Source organism: Lissotriton vulgaris, chromosome 7 (genome assembly GCF_964263255.1).
Source record: "Lissotriton vulgaris chromosome 7, aLisVul1.2, whole genome shotgun sequence".
Classification (NCBI taxonomy): Eukaryota; Metazoa; Chordata; class Amphibia; order Caudata; family Salamandridae; genus Lissotriton; species Lissotriton vulgaris.
In genome coordinates this window covers 772,046,966-772,062,746 of record NC_141695.1, presented here as the reverse complement: position 1 = coordinate 772,062,746, position 15,781 = coordinate 772,046,966, and the positions used below count along the sequence as shown (strand labels likewise).

The 15,781-nt window shown below is 44.7% G+C and overlaps 1 protein-coding gene across 1 annotated transcript in view; it reads right to left on the bottom strand.

Moving 5' to 3' along the window:
* Nucleotides 1-15,781, bottom strand: part of GPRC5C (G protein-coupled receptor class C group 5 member C) — a 137,481-nt gene that overhangs the window by 78,948 nt on the left and 42,752 nt on the right. Inside the window, exon 2 of the mRNA XM_086931000.1 lies at nucleotides 11,712-12,754. Within this exon, the coding sequence (XP_086787126.1) occupies nucleotides 11,712-12,720 (1,009 nt within the window). The 5' untranslated portion in view covers nucleotides 12,721-12,754. The remainder of the gene's footprint in view (nucleotides 1-11,711; nucleotides 12,755-15,781) is intronic.

Here is a 15,781-nt window from a genome sequence, read left to right as displayed (position 1 = left end):
ATAATTTAAGAAAAATTCAACCAAATTTGAACAAGAGTTTGAGACAGAAGTTTTGGAGAAAAGGATAATAACAAAGAGCAGATTTACTTCATATTGTATGGATTAAATCGTCAAAGTAGAATACAAAAGGAAACCTACATTTTATCAGATGCAGTAAGAGTGGAAGAAGAAGCAGGAATGAAAACAGATGGAGAGGAGACAGTAAAGAAGATCGTGGAAAAAGTATCTCAGACCTGTAGACATTAAGACAGATAAAAGGGGCATTTACACAGACGAGAGGAAGATGTAGTCCAATAAACTTGCATCAAAGGAATCAGCAAATAAGAAACATAGAAATGCGCTTGACTCTTGTCTGCATAGTAGAGCACATGAAAAGCAAAGGAAAACAAACGTTGACAAGTAACGAACAATGAACACACATGCTTGAATTGAATTCTTAAAATTCTGGTCTCGCAGGACACCCTTGACTAGAGATCGAAGCAAGGGACAGACAAGGACAATTACTTCACCAGTTAGAGCCTGTCGGGACCTTTTGAAGGCCTGTGGGCGAGAATCCATGCATTCTGCACAGAACGGCAGCTCCACTCATCAACAACACGATGTAGCTCATCGGCAGCCATACTTTACAACCTTGCACACTCACTCATCATTCCAGCTGTAACCCAACTTCATCTCATTTAGGCTTTCACCTTTCACCTCATCTACCATCCACTTGATGCCAACTCAACTTTCAACACCAAGATTTCCAACCTCGTCACTGCAACCCCAATCAGATACAGAAGGAAAATATTCGGGAATTCCAGGCTCCAAGTGACGCATCTGCAAGGCCATGAAGGTCGCCTATTTTATCCTGCTGGTCACAGACAACATAGCTCAGCTTGTCACTGTTCACACCATTTGACTCACAGAGTCATGAGCACCTGCACAGACCACTCAATGCAACATGTAGAATAGACTGACAATGTCACCATCACCTTTAACCCGCTAAACATGACTCCCAGCCACCTAGGTCAGCCCAAGTCATCAAAGACAATTAACAGAGGCTTCAAGCACTTTCCGACAAATATTTTCTAAGATGCCCTTGTGTATCTGACAACCATGTCTGACCCTAATGGTGATTTTAAGACCCTATTATCTAGCTTCAGCCACGCCCTCCAGATGACATTAGATGGTAATGCCTCACTCAGTCACCGTTCTGTGAAGGCCAAGCACTTCACACTATGGTACTGTGAAGAACTAGTTTGCAGCAAATCAGCAATCAGACATCAGGAGAAGAAGTGGCAATGAGCACAGATACAAGAAGACCTAATGACCAGAAAGGCCCTCCATGAAACCTATTGACAGCTTAGCAGAGGTCGCAAGCCCTCCTGCAGGTGCAGGGCCCTACAGGATGATCCCGCACTGCTTAAATCCCACGCCTAATCACCTCTTGAAGACTCCAAGATTGAATGCATAGCAATTTAGAAAGACATCCCTAACAAACTCAACAGCCTTCTTCAAGACTACGAGTATAGTTTCAGATGTTAGTGCGATACATAGAGCAACTTTCCAAGTGCTTCTTGCACCCTTGATGCTTTCTATTAGTCTATCACAATTGTGACTCCTGTCTCCTCATCCTGCTTTACCTCTCCACAATGTTCCACACAGTAGACTATTGAGTCCCCTTTGAAACCCATAGATGCCAAATGGGCTTTAATAGCTCTGTTAAGCAATCAATTGAGTCATAACTGCATAAACATGCTCAGCAGGTTCATGTGCACATCTCTCGATCTAGATCAGAGCACACTCCTATTTCCTGCAATGCACACCAAATGTAATAGTCTCTCTAATGATCTTTAACCTGTGCACGTACTGCCTAGGAGTCATGCTAACCAACAAGGACTTAAGAAACCACCAGTGGGCTTCGGCGCTGGCTTCATTGGGTGGGTAAAGCTTCTCTACTTTGCCCCTCTGGCACAAGTAATAGTTAATAACAGGAAGTCGGACACATTCACCCTTAGTCGAGGGACTCGAAGGGGCTGTCCACTCTCACCTTTGCTCTTCGCTCTATGCCTTGAACCGTTAGTGGCCTGGATACGCAGAGACCTACTAATCAGGGGACTCAAGTAGATGGAGGGATGGGAGGACCGTATCTCCTTGTATGCAGACAACGTTCTCCTATATCTTGCTTCTCCCCAAAAATCGCTTCTTGTCGTTCTTTATATTTTCATGAACTTTGGAAAAAACTCTGGGTATAAAATCAACTGGAGTAAGTCTTTGCTCTACGTTCTACATGGGGATCCTCCCTCCCTACCTAGGGATTGCCCTATACAAGTAGCACAAGAGGGGTTTAAATATCTAGGAATCTTCATTACCTCTGACGCCAAACTCCGCTACGAGTGCAACCTCCTCCCCACTACAAAGATTAAAGTGCGACACCGCGACCTGGAAGTCACTGCCGCTATCACTACTGGGAAGAGCAGCGCTCTTCAAAATAATGTCCCTTCCACGCTTCCTCTACATCCTGCAGAACTCCACAGATCTGATCCCAGCTAGGTTCTTCAAGGAAATAGAGAGCATCCAGAGAGAGCTGCTGTGGGATAGTAGACCCGAATTGCAGTACACAAATTCACACGTGGGTGGTACGATGGAGGTATATGGCTCCCAGATATTAGAAAGTACTACTGGGCAGCCCATTTGGCAGCCGTGACCACTGCACCTATCGTCTCGGAGACGACCCTGGATACAGGATGGACAGATGGTTACTCTCCGGGGGGAACTTCAACAGAGTACTCCACTCCAGACCCCGCAGATATTTACTAACAGGAACAACAAAGCAATCAGTCCAAGTCTGGCACGCAGTGAACCGTAGCTTAGGTTGGGGCCAAAAACTCACACTGGCCACCCCGCTATGGCACTCGGAACAACTGAGCACCCTGGGGAGGACAAAAGGGTTTGACAAATGGGATCTCATTGCGTTGTCACAGATCGGCGACCTATGGGAGGCAGGTAAAGTGCTGTTGTTTGCCTCGCTCCAGCATGCACATCAATTGGCAGACACTGAATACTTAAGTTACCTGCAAGTCTGACACTCTCTCCAATCTAACCTTTCAGTGGGGCCCTTCCCCCAGAATTCTTTCCACTGTAGGACAGACTGCTTGATGGCTACCTGCCAGATAAAGTCATCTCCATTACATATAAAAAACTCATCAACAACATTCTACGTCCTCTTGCACCTCTACGGGAGCATTGGGAGAGGGATGGGTTAGAGCTGGATGATAGGAGTTGCAAGAGGCAGTTTCCTCCCCACGGGAAGTCGTGATTTCCTCTAGATTACGCCTCATTCAACTAAAGATTCTGCATAGAATTTATGGCTCTGGACCCAGACTGGTGCAAATGGGTAGGGCAACTAATGGGCTATGTAAGAGACTGTGTGGCCTACAGGGCTCTTTTCTGCACATTATATCGGAGTGTGGTCTGGTCCAGAAATACTGGAAGAAGGTACATGAGTGCATGAGCGAAGTATTGGAAATTGTGATTAGGCCTGAAGCCAAGAGGTGTCTCTTGAACGTGTGGGAACCCATAGATCTTAACAGTAAGGATAAACTATGGGCAACTTTGGGTCAAATGGTGCCAAAAGAAATATCGCACGACTGTGGGTGGCAACAGCATCACCTAAGCTTGAAGCTTTGTAGGAGGATATGGACTGGTGTATGGTCAGGGAAAAAACTGTTCATGTCCCTCGTGGCTGCCCCGAAAAATGGATTGCTATGATGGAATGCGTATCATGGATACATACGTGACCCCCCCTGTTCTTCCTTCCCAAGGTGATCCAACATCACCATAATTGGAATAACTATCATGTCTCACTGTATAAGGTGTGTTATGATATGTAACTGTCAAGTCTCCATAATTGTTCTACTTGATTTAGGTGTCTATGTAAAGTTGTGACCAGTATGGTTTAATAAAACGAATTTAAAAAACAGAAACCACCAGTGCATTGGTAACATGCTTCTCTATCTGAAAGTCTCATCTAGCAATGACATTGATCACACGAAGGACTCAGCTACTCTGATCCAAGCCTGGATGCCCAAGTGCTATCTGAAACAGAAACCCATAATTTGTGTTTATGGCTAGTGACTTCAAGCAATAAGAGGTACATACCTAGCTCATTGAGATGAATATTGATGACTTCAACCCCCGACTCGTCCACATGTGCCAAGTTTCTGGGATTGTACATTAAGCCAACCTCAGCTTCAAGGTCAAACCACTCAAAATATGACAACTACCTGTAATGAATTGACCTTTCTCTGCAGCATGAAACCCCTCCATACTGAAAGCAGACATAAGAACTGCACTAGACTTTTCAAATCTTGACAGAGAGGAGGTGCTCTGATGGATGGCATCCTTGAAATGCAGCTGACCACACTGAAGAACACCCTCCTTCCAACAGCATGCCTCATTAAATGTCTGAAGTAAGAACAAGATCACTGTGACGTCCAGAGAACTAAGACTCCCTCTAACCTCAATCCTCACCTTTAGGGCCAGCTCTACTGTCTACAAGGCAGTTAAGCCTGGTGTCCCTCTCCTGTATAAGATTCATTGTGTACAGCACTCTGTTGATTCCTAACTATGATTAGCAAGGATTGCACTTTATAATATTTCTCATCTATATTTATCTATCTCTGGCAATTGGCGACTTCAATAAAGTGCCATAACTGAAATCTTTGAGTGCTGGTGTCCTTATCTACACTGGATGTTGGGGTGAATGCTATGTTTAGCTATCTACACGTAACTATTCATAAATATAACCCGGCCCTGGAAACAACTGTTAAACATCAAATTCAATAGCACAGGTTCATCAGATTTGTCAGAAAATAACTCAGCTCACTTCGGAGAAGTTACATCTGCTGGGAATTGGAGAACAATAAAGCCGCTGTTGTAATTGAAAGAATGTCCGGTCCAAGTGGTATCTTCAAGTGGTTTATTAAGCAAGATGTAAGATGGTAAGAAGGATGTACAATGAACAGAAAGAAACCCCACCAAAAGCAGCCTCCTTGCTGCTCAGCCCACACTCTTATATGGAATGTTGGTGTGCTGGACATGAGTGGAATGCTTGGGTGCCTGGGTGTGAGTGTTGACAGTTGGAAGATGGGCTGAGCTGCTAGCAGGCTGCTCCTGGTGGGGCAGCTACCACAGTTCTTATGGACTTAATAAATAACCTAAAAGACACTACTCAGCTATGTCTACTATGTCACCTCTACGCATGGAACTTTATTTTTACAGCTGCAGTCGAGGATCAGGATGAATGAATTGAAAGACCTGCACAGCGCGCATAGCACTTAGTCACGCAAGACGCCAAAAGTTCTAGTTCAAGTAGGAAAGGTTGGAAGTGAGGTAAGAGAAACGTGATGCTACAGTGGAATTAGAATTAGTTCGTGGTAGCCAAGAGGCAAGAAGATCACACCATGTACAGAACTTCAGAAGGGGGTAAAGGCTGCCACTTGTTAAACTGTAGTAAACACGGCCTGGTAGAAACACATGTATTACTTGTTTTACAGACCCACTGAGGTCACTAACATATACCAACACTGCTCTTGGGTCATAATGCCTCAGATGAAGGTAAAGATGGCTGTGAGTGACAGCAAGAGCCGCTACAGGGCGTGAATTGTGGAACCTGTGGTATCTTTCCTTGACATTTCAAAATAGAAAAAGAGAAAATAAAATTAAATCAAGAGTAAACACATGCTTGTTAACGAGAACTCCAGCTGTGAATAGTCTGAATGCGATGTCTAATGTTGGAACCGGAGTACAGCGGGCATGTCAGATGTATTTGGTAGTTCGATCAGCAGTGGATTTGTAAGTCCATACATTACGCTGCAGGGGTTATTCCATACGTTTGCCCCTCTCTTTTGTTAAAGTCACGCTTTATTAGTACATTTAGCTGACATAAAAGGTGAACCATTTTTACCCTGCCCTCAAACCATAACTTCAAAAAATATTTTAACGCTGGATTGAAGGAGCGTTTACTCTTCAGCTATATAATCATAAAGGTTGTGAGCAAAGGACTTATACAAAGAGCAAAATACCGAAAGATATGAAGATTTGCCCAGCGACATTTCACCTAATAAAGTATGTCAAAAAACAATATGTCACTTAAAATGAAGTGCTCATTCTATGACACTCTCCTGTATTTGAACCTGCCTCGAGGAAGCATAGCAATCAAATAGGACAGACTCCAGAGTTACAAGAGGGCCTCCCTAAACTAAGCACTAAGTAAAAATGCACATCCTTGCAATTTTATAGCTGTGACTGCCTGCTCAAGGTACATGGTATCAACAATACAGCATTAACACAGTGTTCACATCTTGTTTACACCTTCTGTCTCATTGCATTAGGCACGTAACACAGTCTTGTAGGCCTCGCCTAAGAGACAGAATGCTGTTTGCGCACACTGCTTATTATTGGTTGGCTTTCTTGCCACTCACATTTGATCGCTTCCTATTCGTTAACTTTCTTGAGTTTTCCCTTCTCTTTTGGTATTTGTTCCTTTCCCTGGAGCATGGACCTATTTCTTGTGTCCTTCTACCTCTCCCTTTTACGGTGCTACCTTTTTTTTTTAGTGTAAGCATTCTATGAGTGCATACGTTTTCCATCTGTCTCCCTTGTGTACACCGTGCTCTTCTGGGTGTGTTTCTCCCCTATCTCTCTCTCCCTCAGCTGCTGATTTGCTATCTCCCCGCCAGCTCTCCTTCTGCTGTCGTTTTTGCTTCCCCAACCCGTTTCCATTGTCTGTGTGCTTCCCCCTTTGCCCACCTACCCTCTATTGTTCATGTACTTTCCCATCTTCATCAGCCCAATCAGCCCACCCTCCATTTTCCACGCACACCCCCATCTTGCTCACCCTCATTTACCCATGTGTTTCCACATACCGTACCCTCCATTATCTGTGTGCTTCCCCATTGTTGTCTCTAGCTGTTCTTCTCTCTCCCCAGCAATTAGCTCCTCTCCAATCCTCCCTCCATGTTGCCTCGTCCCCCAACTGCTCTTCATCCCAATCCACTTCCGTGTTTATTTTCTTAGAAAAAAAATATTAGCTCTATATTAACCAAGCGCATTAGTGCTATTTGAAAAAATATATTTTGCACAACTTTTTTTACTAATCCATCTTGGATTGGTAATAAAAACAAACAAAATTCTTGCCTAATTTTGTTGAAGTGTTCAACTGTGTTTTGCCACGTGCCTACCAAATGATGTGATGGCTCTGTCTTAGGGTCCCATTAGGATGGCGGGCGGATTGCTCCCGCCAGGCTGGCGGTAGCCACCTCCAGCCTGGCGGGAGCAATCCACCGGCCATCCTCTCCTGAATCCCCCCCGCCATATTAGTATGGCGGGTGGGACCGCGGCGGACGGCAAGACCGTCTGCCGCTTTTCCGCACCGGTCGCCTTGCCGCCGGGCAGAAAAGGTTTAATATGGTGGCGGTGTCTATTAGACACCGCCAGCCATATTACGATGGGCCAGGACAGATGCCGCCACGGAAAGGCATGCGGTCTTCACTTTGGTGGCCCCCATATACAATGCGGTAGGCACCGCGCGGTGCCTGCCGCTATGTGTATGCAAATGCATACATGCATTTATAGCATTGTGCAGAGAGCACCGCCCACCACAATGTTATAAATGCAGGATGTGCCCGCCCCTGTGGCGGGCGCATCCTTTTACCCCCCACAGGACCCCCGCCTTTATGGTGGGCCGTCCCGAATTCCGATGGCGGGCGGACTAAGTCCACCCGTCATCCTAATGACCCCCTTACTTATTTTTTTTACATTATTTTCATCTGTGCTGAACAGCAGCTGTGCTGTAGTACAGCATGGCTAAAAATCTGTACCGAAGCTAAAATATCTCATAGGCAAAACCTATTGGCTTTACCAATCCTTGTTACTCTAATGAGAACAACATGCAAATATTGCTGCTGCTTTTGCTGTCTGGCAGCGTTTCAGCCTAGCCTAAGCAGATGCTAACTAAAGACAAATAGTGCAGAGACTCTAGTCTAAAAGTGTGTCCATCTAATTAAGAACAGATACAAATAGCGCAGTATTCACTGCCTGTGTGCTTGACTACACTAATCAAATAAAGTAAGTTATACAGTATCCCTGTTAGCATTAATGTTATCTGAATAGTGTGGTGCTTGTTTGTGCATGGACTGCACTTTGCATATGACTGCAAGCAAATCTTTTTGCACTAAGTACTTATTAAAATGTCAGTGTTTGCAGCCTGAACATGTCTTTCCTAGCCCAAACACAGAGGTCGCGGTATATGAGAGTGCAAGCACGCCTGGTTTAAATAAGCTGGCGCAAAAAGGTCAGCATTTATAGTCAGTCTCTGTTTCAGCTGAGTTCTATATTCTTTTAAAAACCACTAACGTGCAAATGAAGATACAATGTAAGAGCACATAAAAATCACCAAACTGACTAATTAATTTGCTAGTAACTGGATCGTGGGCTGTGTCCAGTCTGACCTGAGACATGGTGTGTGTGAGGTGAGCACATTACTTGCAACATATCTGCTATGGAGCAAAGATTTCAAATTCCTGATGTTGTGATTGTTCATTCAAAAACAACTCGAGATCAAGGATAAAAGACCTGGGGGCATATTACACAAAGTGCTGTCGGGGAGTAACGGTATTACCCAGTGCTTTAAATGGAAAAAAATAAGTGCAGGTACTCATTAAATTGAGTTAGGGGCGTGGCTAGTGGGCCTAGTGGGCGGGGTTAGAGGCGGGGTTAGACATGGTGATAGAAACACTTCTGTTGAGTATTCATTTTTCCCTTGCATTGCCCTTGACAGTTGTCTCAAACTTCCATATGTGCAGATTAACAGGTACATATGCTAATAAAGGGTGGTGTGAAGTACTTCTGGGAGCAATGCAAGGAGCTTCTAAACCCTGAATGCACCAAGCCATCATCAGTTCATTTAGCCCTTCCAGGCTAAGAATCAATGAGGACCAGGACGAGAGAGACTGGCATAGCATCATTAATAACAAGCATTTCTTTTCAAATACCTCCTGGGTGTCCTGATTCCCACCCTATCTGATTTAGTTTCTCTCTCACACACAAACATACACACAACCAGGCAAACGCCCACAAACCAGCAGACAAATACTCTCTACCAATCTTCACATCTCTAATCTCGCAATCCCTCACCCACTCACTTCTCTTCCATTTGTATTGATTTCTCTTGCTGCCCCGTTCTCTTTACCCCTAAGGTATCCTATAATTCTCTACTATCACTCTTTCTATTTCTAATCTGCCATCTCTGTGCCTCTGTTACTCTTTCCATAGCCGTCTCGATCTCTTCCCCATCTCTATCTGCACTTACCCCTTCTGTCTCTTTTTTTCCCCTTTAAACTCTCCTCTGCTCCTTCTATCTCTGGCCCCTCACTCCTTACCTTCTTTCACCCCATTCTCCTTCCTCTTCCCTCGGCAGAAGGCCACACGGCAGGAGAGATTGCAGTGGCAGACAGTGCGCACTGCAGGGTCGTGAGCATATGCAGAGTCCAGTAGGGCAGAGGTTAGGGGAAGAACAATAGTGGCCTTTGATGGGCAGGTTAGTAGACCTCCTCCCACCTCACCTGGGCTCCAGGAAGGCTGCGTAGGCCATCTCCACCACCTCATCCATATCAATGTCCCAGCAGGTGGGCAGGGGTTGGGGTGGTATTGCCCATTGGCACAAAAAATGTCCCTCCACTCTTCTCTTTATCACACAAAATCCTCTCTTTTGTCACACCTACTCTCCAACAGCATTGATTAACCACACTCCCTAAATAGGCTGTCACATCCTCATCTTTCTCACCCTCCTATCCCTTTCTCTGTCTCGCATATTCTCCGCTTACCCTTACATCTATTTTTTTCTCGCACATCCCTTTCTCAATTTTTTGACACCTTCCTCCACTTCACAGCATACGCATGACTGACTCCCTTCCTCACTATCGTCACCTTTAGACTTTTCTCAAAACTTTCTTAAAATTAATTTTCCACATCATTTTTTACTGCTTTTCACCCCTTGTATCGTTCTCCTGTAACCACATCCTCTCTTATCAACTTGCTGTCTGTCTCACACACACTCTACACTGACTTTCTCACATCAGCACCTCACAAATCTTTGCCTACAGACACCTTCTCTTAAATCCATAAACATGGTTATTTACTTACAAAAATAGGAGCAAATAAAAATTCATGCCATTTTGAAATTGCTAGACGTGTGTATTCTTCCATTTTAGTTTTTAAAGGGTTTAACTTATGCAGTTGGGGCCATAGGGGTACAATCTTATCCGGTGCAGCCCAGCCACCTCCTCAGTAAATACCCTCCAGTCAGGTGGATAGGGGTGGGGGCGGAATTGCAGGAGCAAGTGGGAGGCCAAGCGTTTAATGACACGGTCACCTATGCAGGCTCTCTTTCCTCCCACCCATTCACGCTGCACACATCACTGTGCCCCTGGCAGCTGATGTTTAATACACTAACAACAATTCGAGCCAGCATGGAGTCCCGGTAGGGGGTGGTTGAGGACAATGAGAGCTTCAGGAGCAGAGGCCATCTTACCACTGCGGCAGGCCTCCAGCAGGCGCCAAAGCGGCAAATATGCTGTGAAATAAACGGGCCATAGCTGGCCCACAGGCACCTCCCCAGTATCTGATCAGAGTACCAGTACTCTCCTTAGCCACTGCAAAAGTGCCGGTACTCTGCTTAGTAAAAACAAGAAGTGCCGGTACTCAGTACCTGTGAGTACAGGCCCATTCAAAGCACTAGTATTACCGATATATATATATATAGTGCCAGCATGATCCTAAGTGGGCGTTCCCTTATTTGCATGAGGGTGCGGCTCCATGCAAAAATGGGAAAGAGTTTGGCTCTGTGCAGTATTATGGACATAAAGAGGCCGTCGGGGGCACAGTGACTGCAAGCCACAAAGAGGTGGCTCACAGTCACTGCACTGATAAGGTGCCCTCCGAAAGTGGTTAAAAGCGGTCCAATGGAACCCCCCTTTAGAGATCACCTGTAGTCACTCACTGCATCCACCTCCAGGTGAATCTCTGCCGACCCTTGAAAGTGTGCGTCGGGTGCCGCCTGTACTATGAAAGGCAGGCTGCTGGTTCAATCAGCCATCCGTCTTTCAATAATGCACTGCACCAGGGTGGGTCAGCGGCTACCCTGGGGGCAGCGCATTATTAGTGATATGGTGCACTGCCCAACTAGGACTGACTCAACTAGTTAAAGATGCACAGACAGCACAAACACCCTTACTGTAATATGGCCCCAGGTTTGTTGCAAACATGTTACTTGGAGTGTCTCTTGGTGAAGCTTCTGAATTTATTTTAGTGTAGTACTGCTTCTTTCAGGATTTATTTATTTTTATTTAGAAAGTTTTCTATTGTGCGAACATGCCTGAGGGTATCAGAACGCTTTACAGTTAAATTCATCCGGAAGGATACAAGAGGTAGAAAACACAACGCACAAATAAAAATGTTAACAGACTTGTAGGACTCGGCGCCCTCGGGAGCTTGGCAGCTGGGAATCAAACTTGTGAGGGTGCCCTCAGGGTTACAAATAAATAAGTGACTGGGAACATGGTGTACATGATCGATTTACAGCTGGACAGAACTGTACCATAGCCATAAGGCACAACTATGAGATAGCTAATAAAACTTTAATTTGACTATTACAGACTCTTTCTTACCTGCTGAAGGCTCATCCATCGAAAATGCCTTATTTTCCACAAACATATTCTGGGTCTTCTGCTGCTCCTTGAGTATGGTCTCATAGCCCACCCCCCTCGTAGGGTACATGTCTTCCTCAAAGGCCTGTTGCAAGCCAGGTTTTGTAATTTGGGATATCTCTGGGATGATGTAGAAAAAGAGGAAGGTCCAGGCATTGGACACCAAGGCGATGGCCAATGTTGGGTCATCCCAGAGCTGTGACCCTCTTTGCATGTTGCCGTACACATACATCACAATCCAGACAATCCAAATAGCTATGGACATGATTGAGGTGAGGAGGATGAAGATACCATGCTTCTTCCAATGCTTGTATTTCCCATCAAAGATGGGCCATGTGGTCAAAAATGTGGCTAAGATAAGGAACATGACATAGATGAGAGCCATCACAAAGTCCATGTTCAAAAAGTCGCACGGATCCGCATACGGAGGCCGGCCTATGGTGATAGTCAGCCATTCAGTGTTGATGATGACCTCCACCATCGCAAGCCCCACAGCGATGGCAAAGATCCACCATCCTCGGGGCCCACTGTTCTTTCTCACTAGGAAGTTTAAGCTGATGGCATGGGCCCACAAGCATGAGAAGCAGATTCCAAAGAGGACCCCAAAGAGGAACCTCCTGGAAGCACAGGTAGAAAAATAGGGCTTGACAATGAAATCAAAGACAATACCGAAGAGTCCCAAGGTGGCGAAGAGGAAGAAGACTTGGGTGCCAATCAGGCTTTTCTTTCTGGAGTCCTGGACAAAGGGAATGCTGGCTACTAGGATGATGAGAAGGATGAAGCTTGAGATAATGCCAGCACCGGCTATGGATTCTAGCACGATTCCCCATGCCGCATTCAGGTCACACAGGTTATAATACATGGACCAGAGGCCCGTCCCACATCCAGCTGGGGCAGCTGTTTGCCCTGCACTTGTAGCAAAGGTTACAAGAAGGCACAGAGCTGACAGAAGAATTGCCGACCTTTCCATCTTGAGCCTTGACCAGTGGAAGAGTCTTAACCACCTAGAGAAAGAAAGAAAGAAAATAAACGTTATCTCCTTGGGGAAAACAGTGCATTTTTTCAATTTAGAAATGCTGATGAGGTTTTCATTGAAAATGCCTAGAAATCATTGTAGAAAATCGCGAAAATTAAGTGGCCATATACAAATAGTTGTAGTTATTTTTTGTACCTTTGAACATGAGGTTTGCAAGGAAGACATACTTCAAAATGTATAGCACATGACAAAATGTTACAGTGTTAATATAATCCTAATGCTTTGTCTGGCTCCTCCTATACATGCGAGGATATTTATGAAGACTCAATAAACCCTTGCCATGTTCCCTCCATAGCTACACAACCACTGGGGTGGCGAAGTGAGCTAAAGAACGATGACGGATTCAACCCAGATTTGTGACTGGGGGTGAGTGTCTGAAAAGTGTCAGCGTTCCCTCCATCATCTCCTTGTGCTTGCTTAGCTACACAACCAGGAATGGAAATGATAGGCAGAAGCTGTGCTCCTTTGGTTCCCCATGGATAATCAACTCATTCCATAAAAACATATGCAGGCCTAGCCTTGGCCGTCTAGAATACCGATTAGAACTCAAGTTAGGCTGAAACCATTCCCCAGACATCTAGGTTTTCATTATTTTTCCATTCTAAAAGAACCCTCTGGTGGATAAGATTGCCTTATTTAAATATGGATTAAAATAGGTTAACCGACCTCCCGTTGCTTTGTTAAATGTCTTCACTTTTAAATTCAGCTTGTGATCAAACCCTCAATCCACAGAGGTGTTTTAGAGTATTTCCATACACAGCCCTGTACACACTTTGCCTCTGGATAAATACAGCAATCACATAATGAATCTGCCTTTCTAATTACTTATAGTAAATGAAATATGCTGTGTTAACTCACAATGGAAGACTCTATAGCTTTGGGGGTTGCAGGTGATTTGTGATACTCTCTCCACTGACTGATATTTCCTCAGTAATCAGCCGATTCCGTTTCATAGTTAAAGTTATAAAGAATGATCTGTTAAAGCTCAGGGCGCTCTCTTCTTTATCACTACTCTACAACCAATAAAAAAGGCGCAATATATTTAAATTAAAAAAGACCTTAATATAAATCTATTAGACTGGGTTTATTGTTGATTGATTCAGTTTCCAATATAGATGAGAATTGCTTGTAAAAGTACATCTTGGTTCCCTTGGAATTTTAGACTCTGCTGTGTCATTTACTGTCAAGCAATGAAAGCCTCTGGAGGGTGGTAACTGGGTTAGGCTCCTGTACAAAGGAAAACAATAGTTACTAACCCTAATAAAGACGAATGTCCATCGCAGCGTAGTTCTGTTTAGAAATACTTCCTAAGTATACATTTGGCAAAGCAAATAGGTCTCACCTGACCTGCTGAATGTGAAAATAAATGCTGAACAACATCAGTAACAAGAATTGTAAAAGCCAATAGGTCTCCCTTATGGTAGATATATTGGTTTTATAAGTGTCTTTTTTTCCATGTTGGACAGCAGCGCGGCTACTGTGCAGTGTGTTTGAAAGTAATGTGGCCAGCACTGATTGTATTGGTCAGTGATCCGTTTTCTTAGTATGGGATTAATTTCTTCCTTCACAAAAGTAAGAGCTTAAATATCTTACATCCGAGCTGAAGTTTCCCGCGCTGGACTCACAGGAAAGCAATGTCAAAGGGCCATGCAGAGCAGCGATTGCAGCACTGTTTGCTTCTCTGTAGAATCTTGAAATCCTTTGGGGTGAATTTTGAGCACTTTTTTTGTCTTGCGGGACGGGAAGGGGTAAGCAAAAGATGGAGGGGTGGAGATGAAGTTGGATGGGGCAAGCAACATCAGGGGAGGGCAATTTAAGGTCGATTTCAAGGTTTAAGCGTGGATAGAGGCAAAGGGAGGTGAGAATGCTTTGAGAGTTAACGGGTGGCTAGAGGTAATGAAAGGTGAGGATGACTTGAGGGTTCAGGGGTGGGTGGAGGTAAAGGGTGGTAAGGATGACTTGAGGGGTCAGGGGTGTTTAGAGGTAAAATGAAGTGAGGATGATTTGAGGGTTCAGAGGTGGGTAGAGGTAAAGGGAGGAGAAGGTGACTTAAGGATTCAGAGGTGGGTTGTAGGGGTGGGTGAACTTGAAGAGTTTTTACTCTGAGGAATTCTGCAGAGTTAAATGAAAACTCTGCGATATTCAGTGGAGTTCTGCAGAGCGGGCGGAATCGACATCATATCATGCTGAAATATGGAGTAGCAAGTGCTGTCCTAGCTTCAGCAGCAGTCTACCAACTTCTTTCACGAATCCACCAGAAAATGGTGCTCTGAGATTGATGCCTTGCCTGGCCAATGATTTCTCTGTTTCTGGACACACCTCGTGTCAAACCTCCTTGCTGTGTTTGTTCCTCTGACAGCACACATCTGCTTGCCACATTAAGTCACAGTGATACTCGATAGGTGAATGTCTTCAGACTCGTCGTTATGCACGTCCGCACTTGGTCCTGCCTTTCGCTCAGTTCAGCTACAATTACAATGATTCAATACTACATTTAGTGGTGGAGGTGTCTATGGACATTATTAATAGCTATAACTATGGCTCGGCTCACTGGTCACTGTTAGCTCACATTCCTCTATGATGATTCTCCACATTTTCCTACATGTATTTATTTGGGCATGAGTCTTTGTGCAGACCCGATACCTGATCTGCACACTGCATTCCTTCAAAACAGAACTGGTAGATGAAATAAAGTCATGTATTTTGAGAAACACGCAGGTTCTCAAGGATGAACTAAAAGCCCTAATATCAATTCCATCAGATCTGATATAAATTCATTAGGCACCAGGTTATGCGCGTAGAGGTCTGTGTCAAAATGTGGTGTTGGTGCCAGTGAACACTGCAGCTGGCACAGTTGTCCCCGAACTCCACACTTCAAGCAGAGCGCGGAGTAGGCAAACTCCACTAACTCCGTGGGTGGGTAGAGGTAAAGGGAGGTGAGGGTAACTTGAAGGTTCAGGTGAGAGCAGAGGTAAAGGGAGATTAGGGTGACATG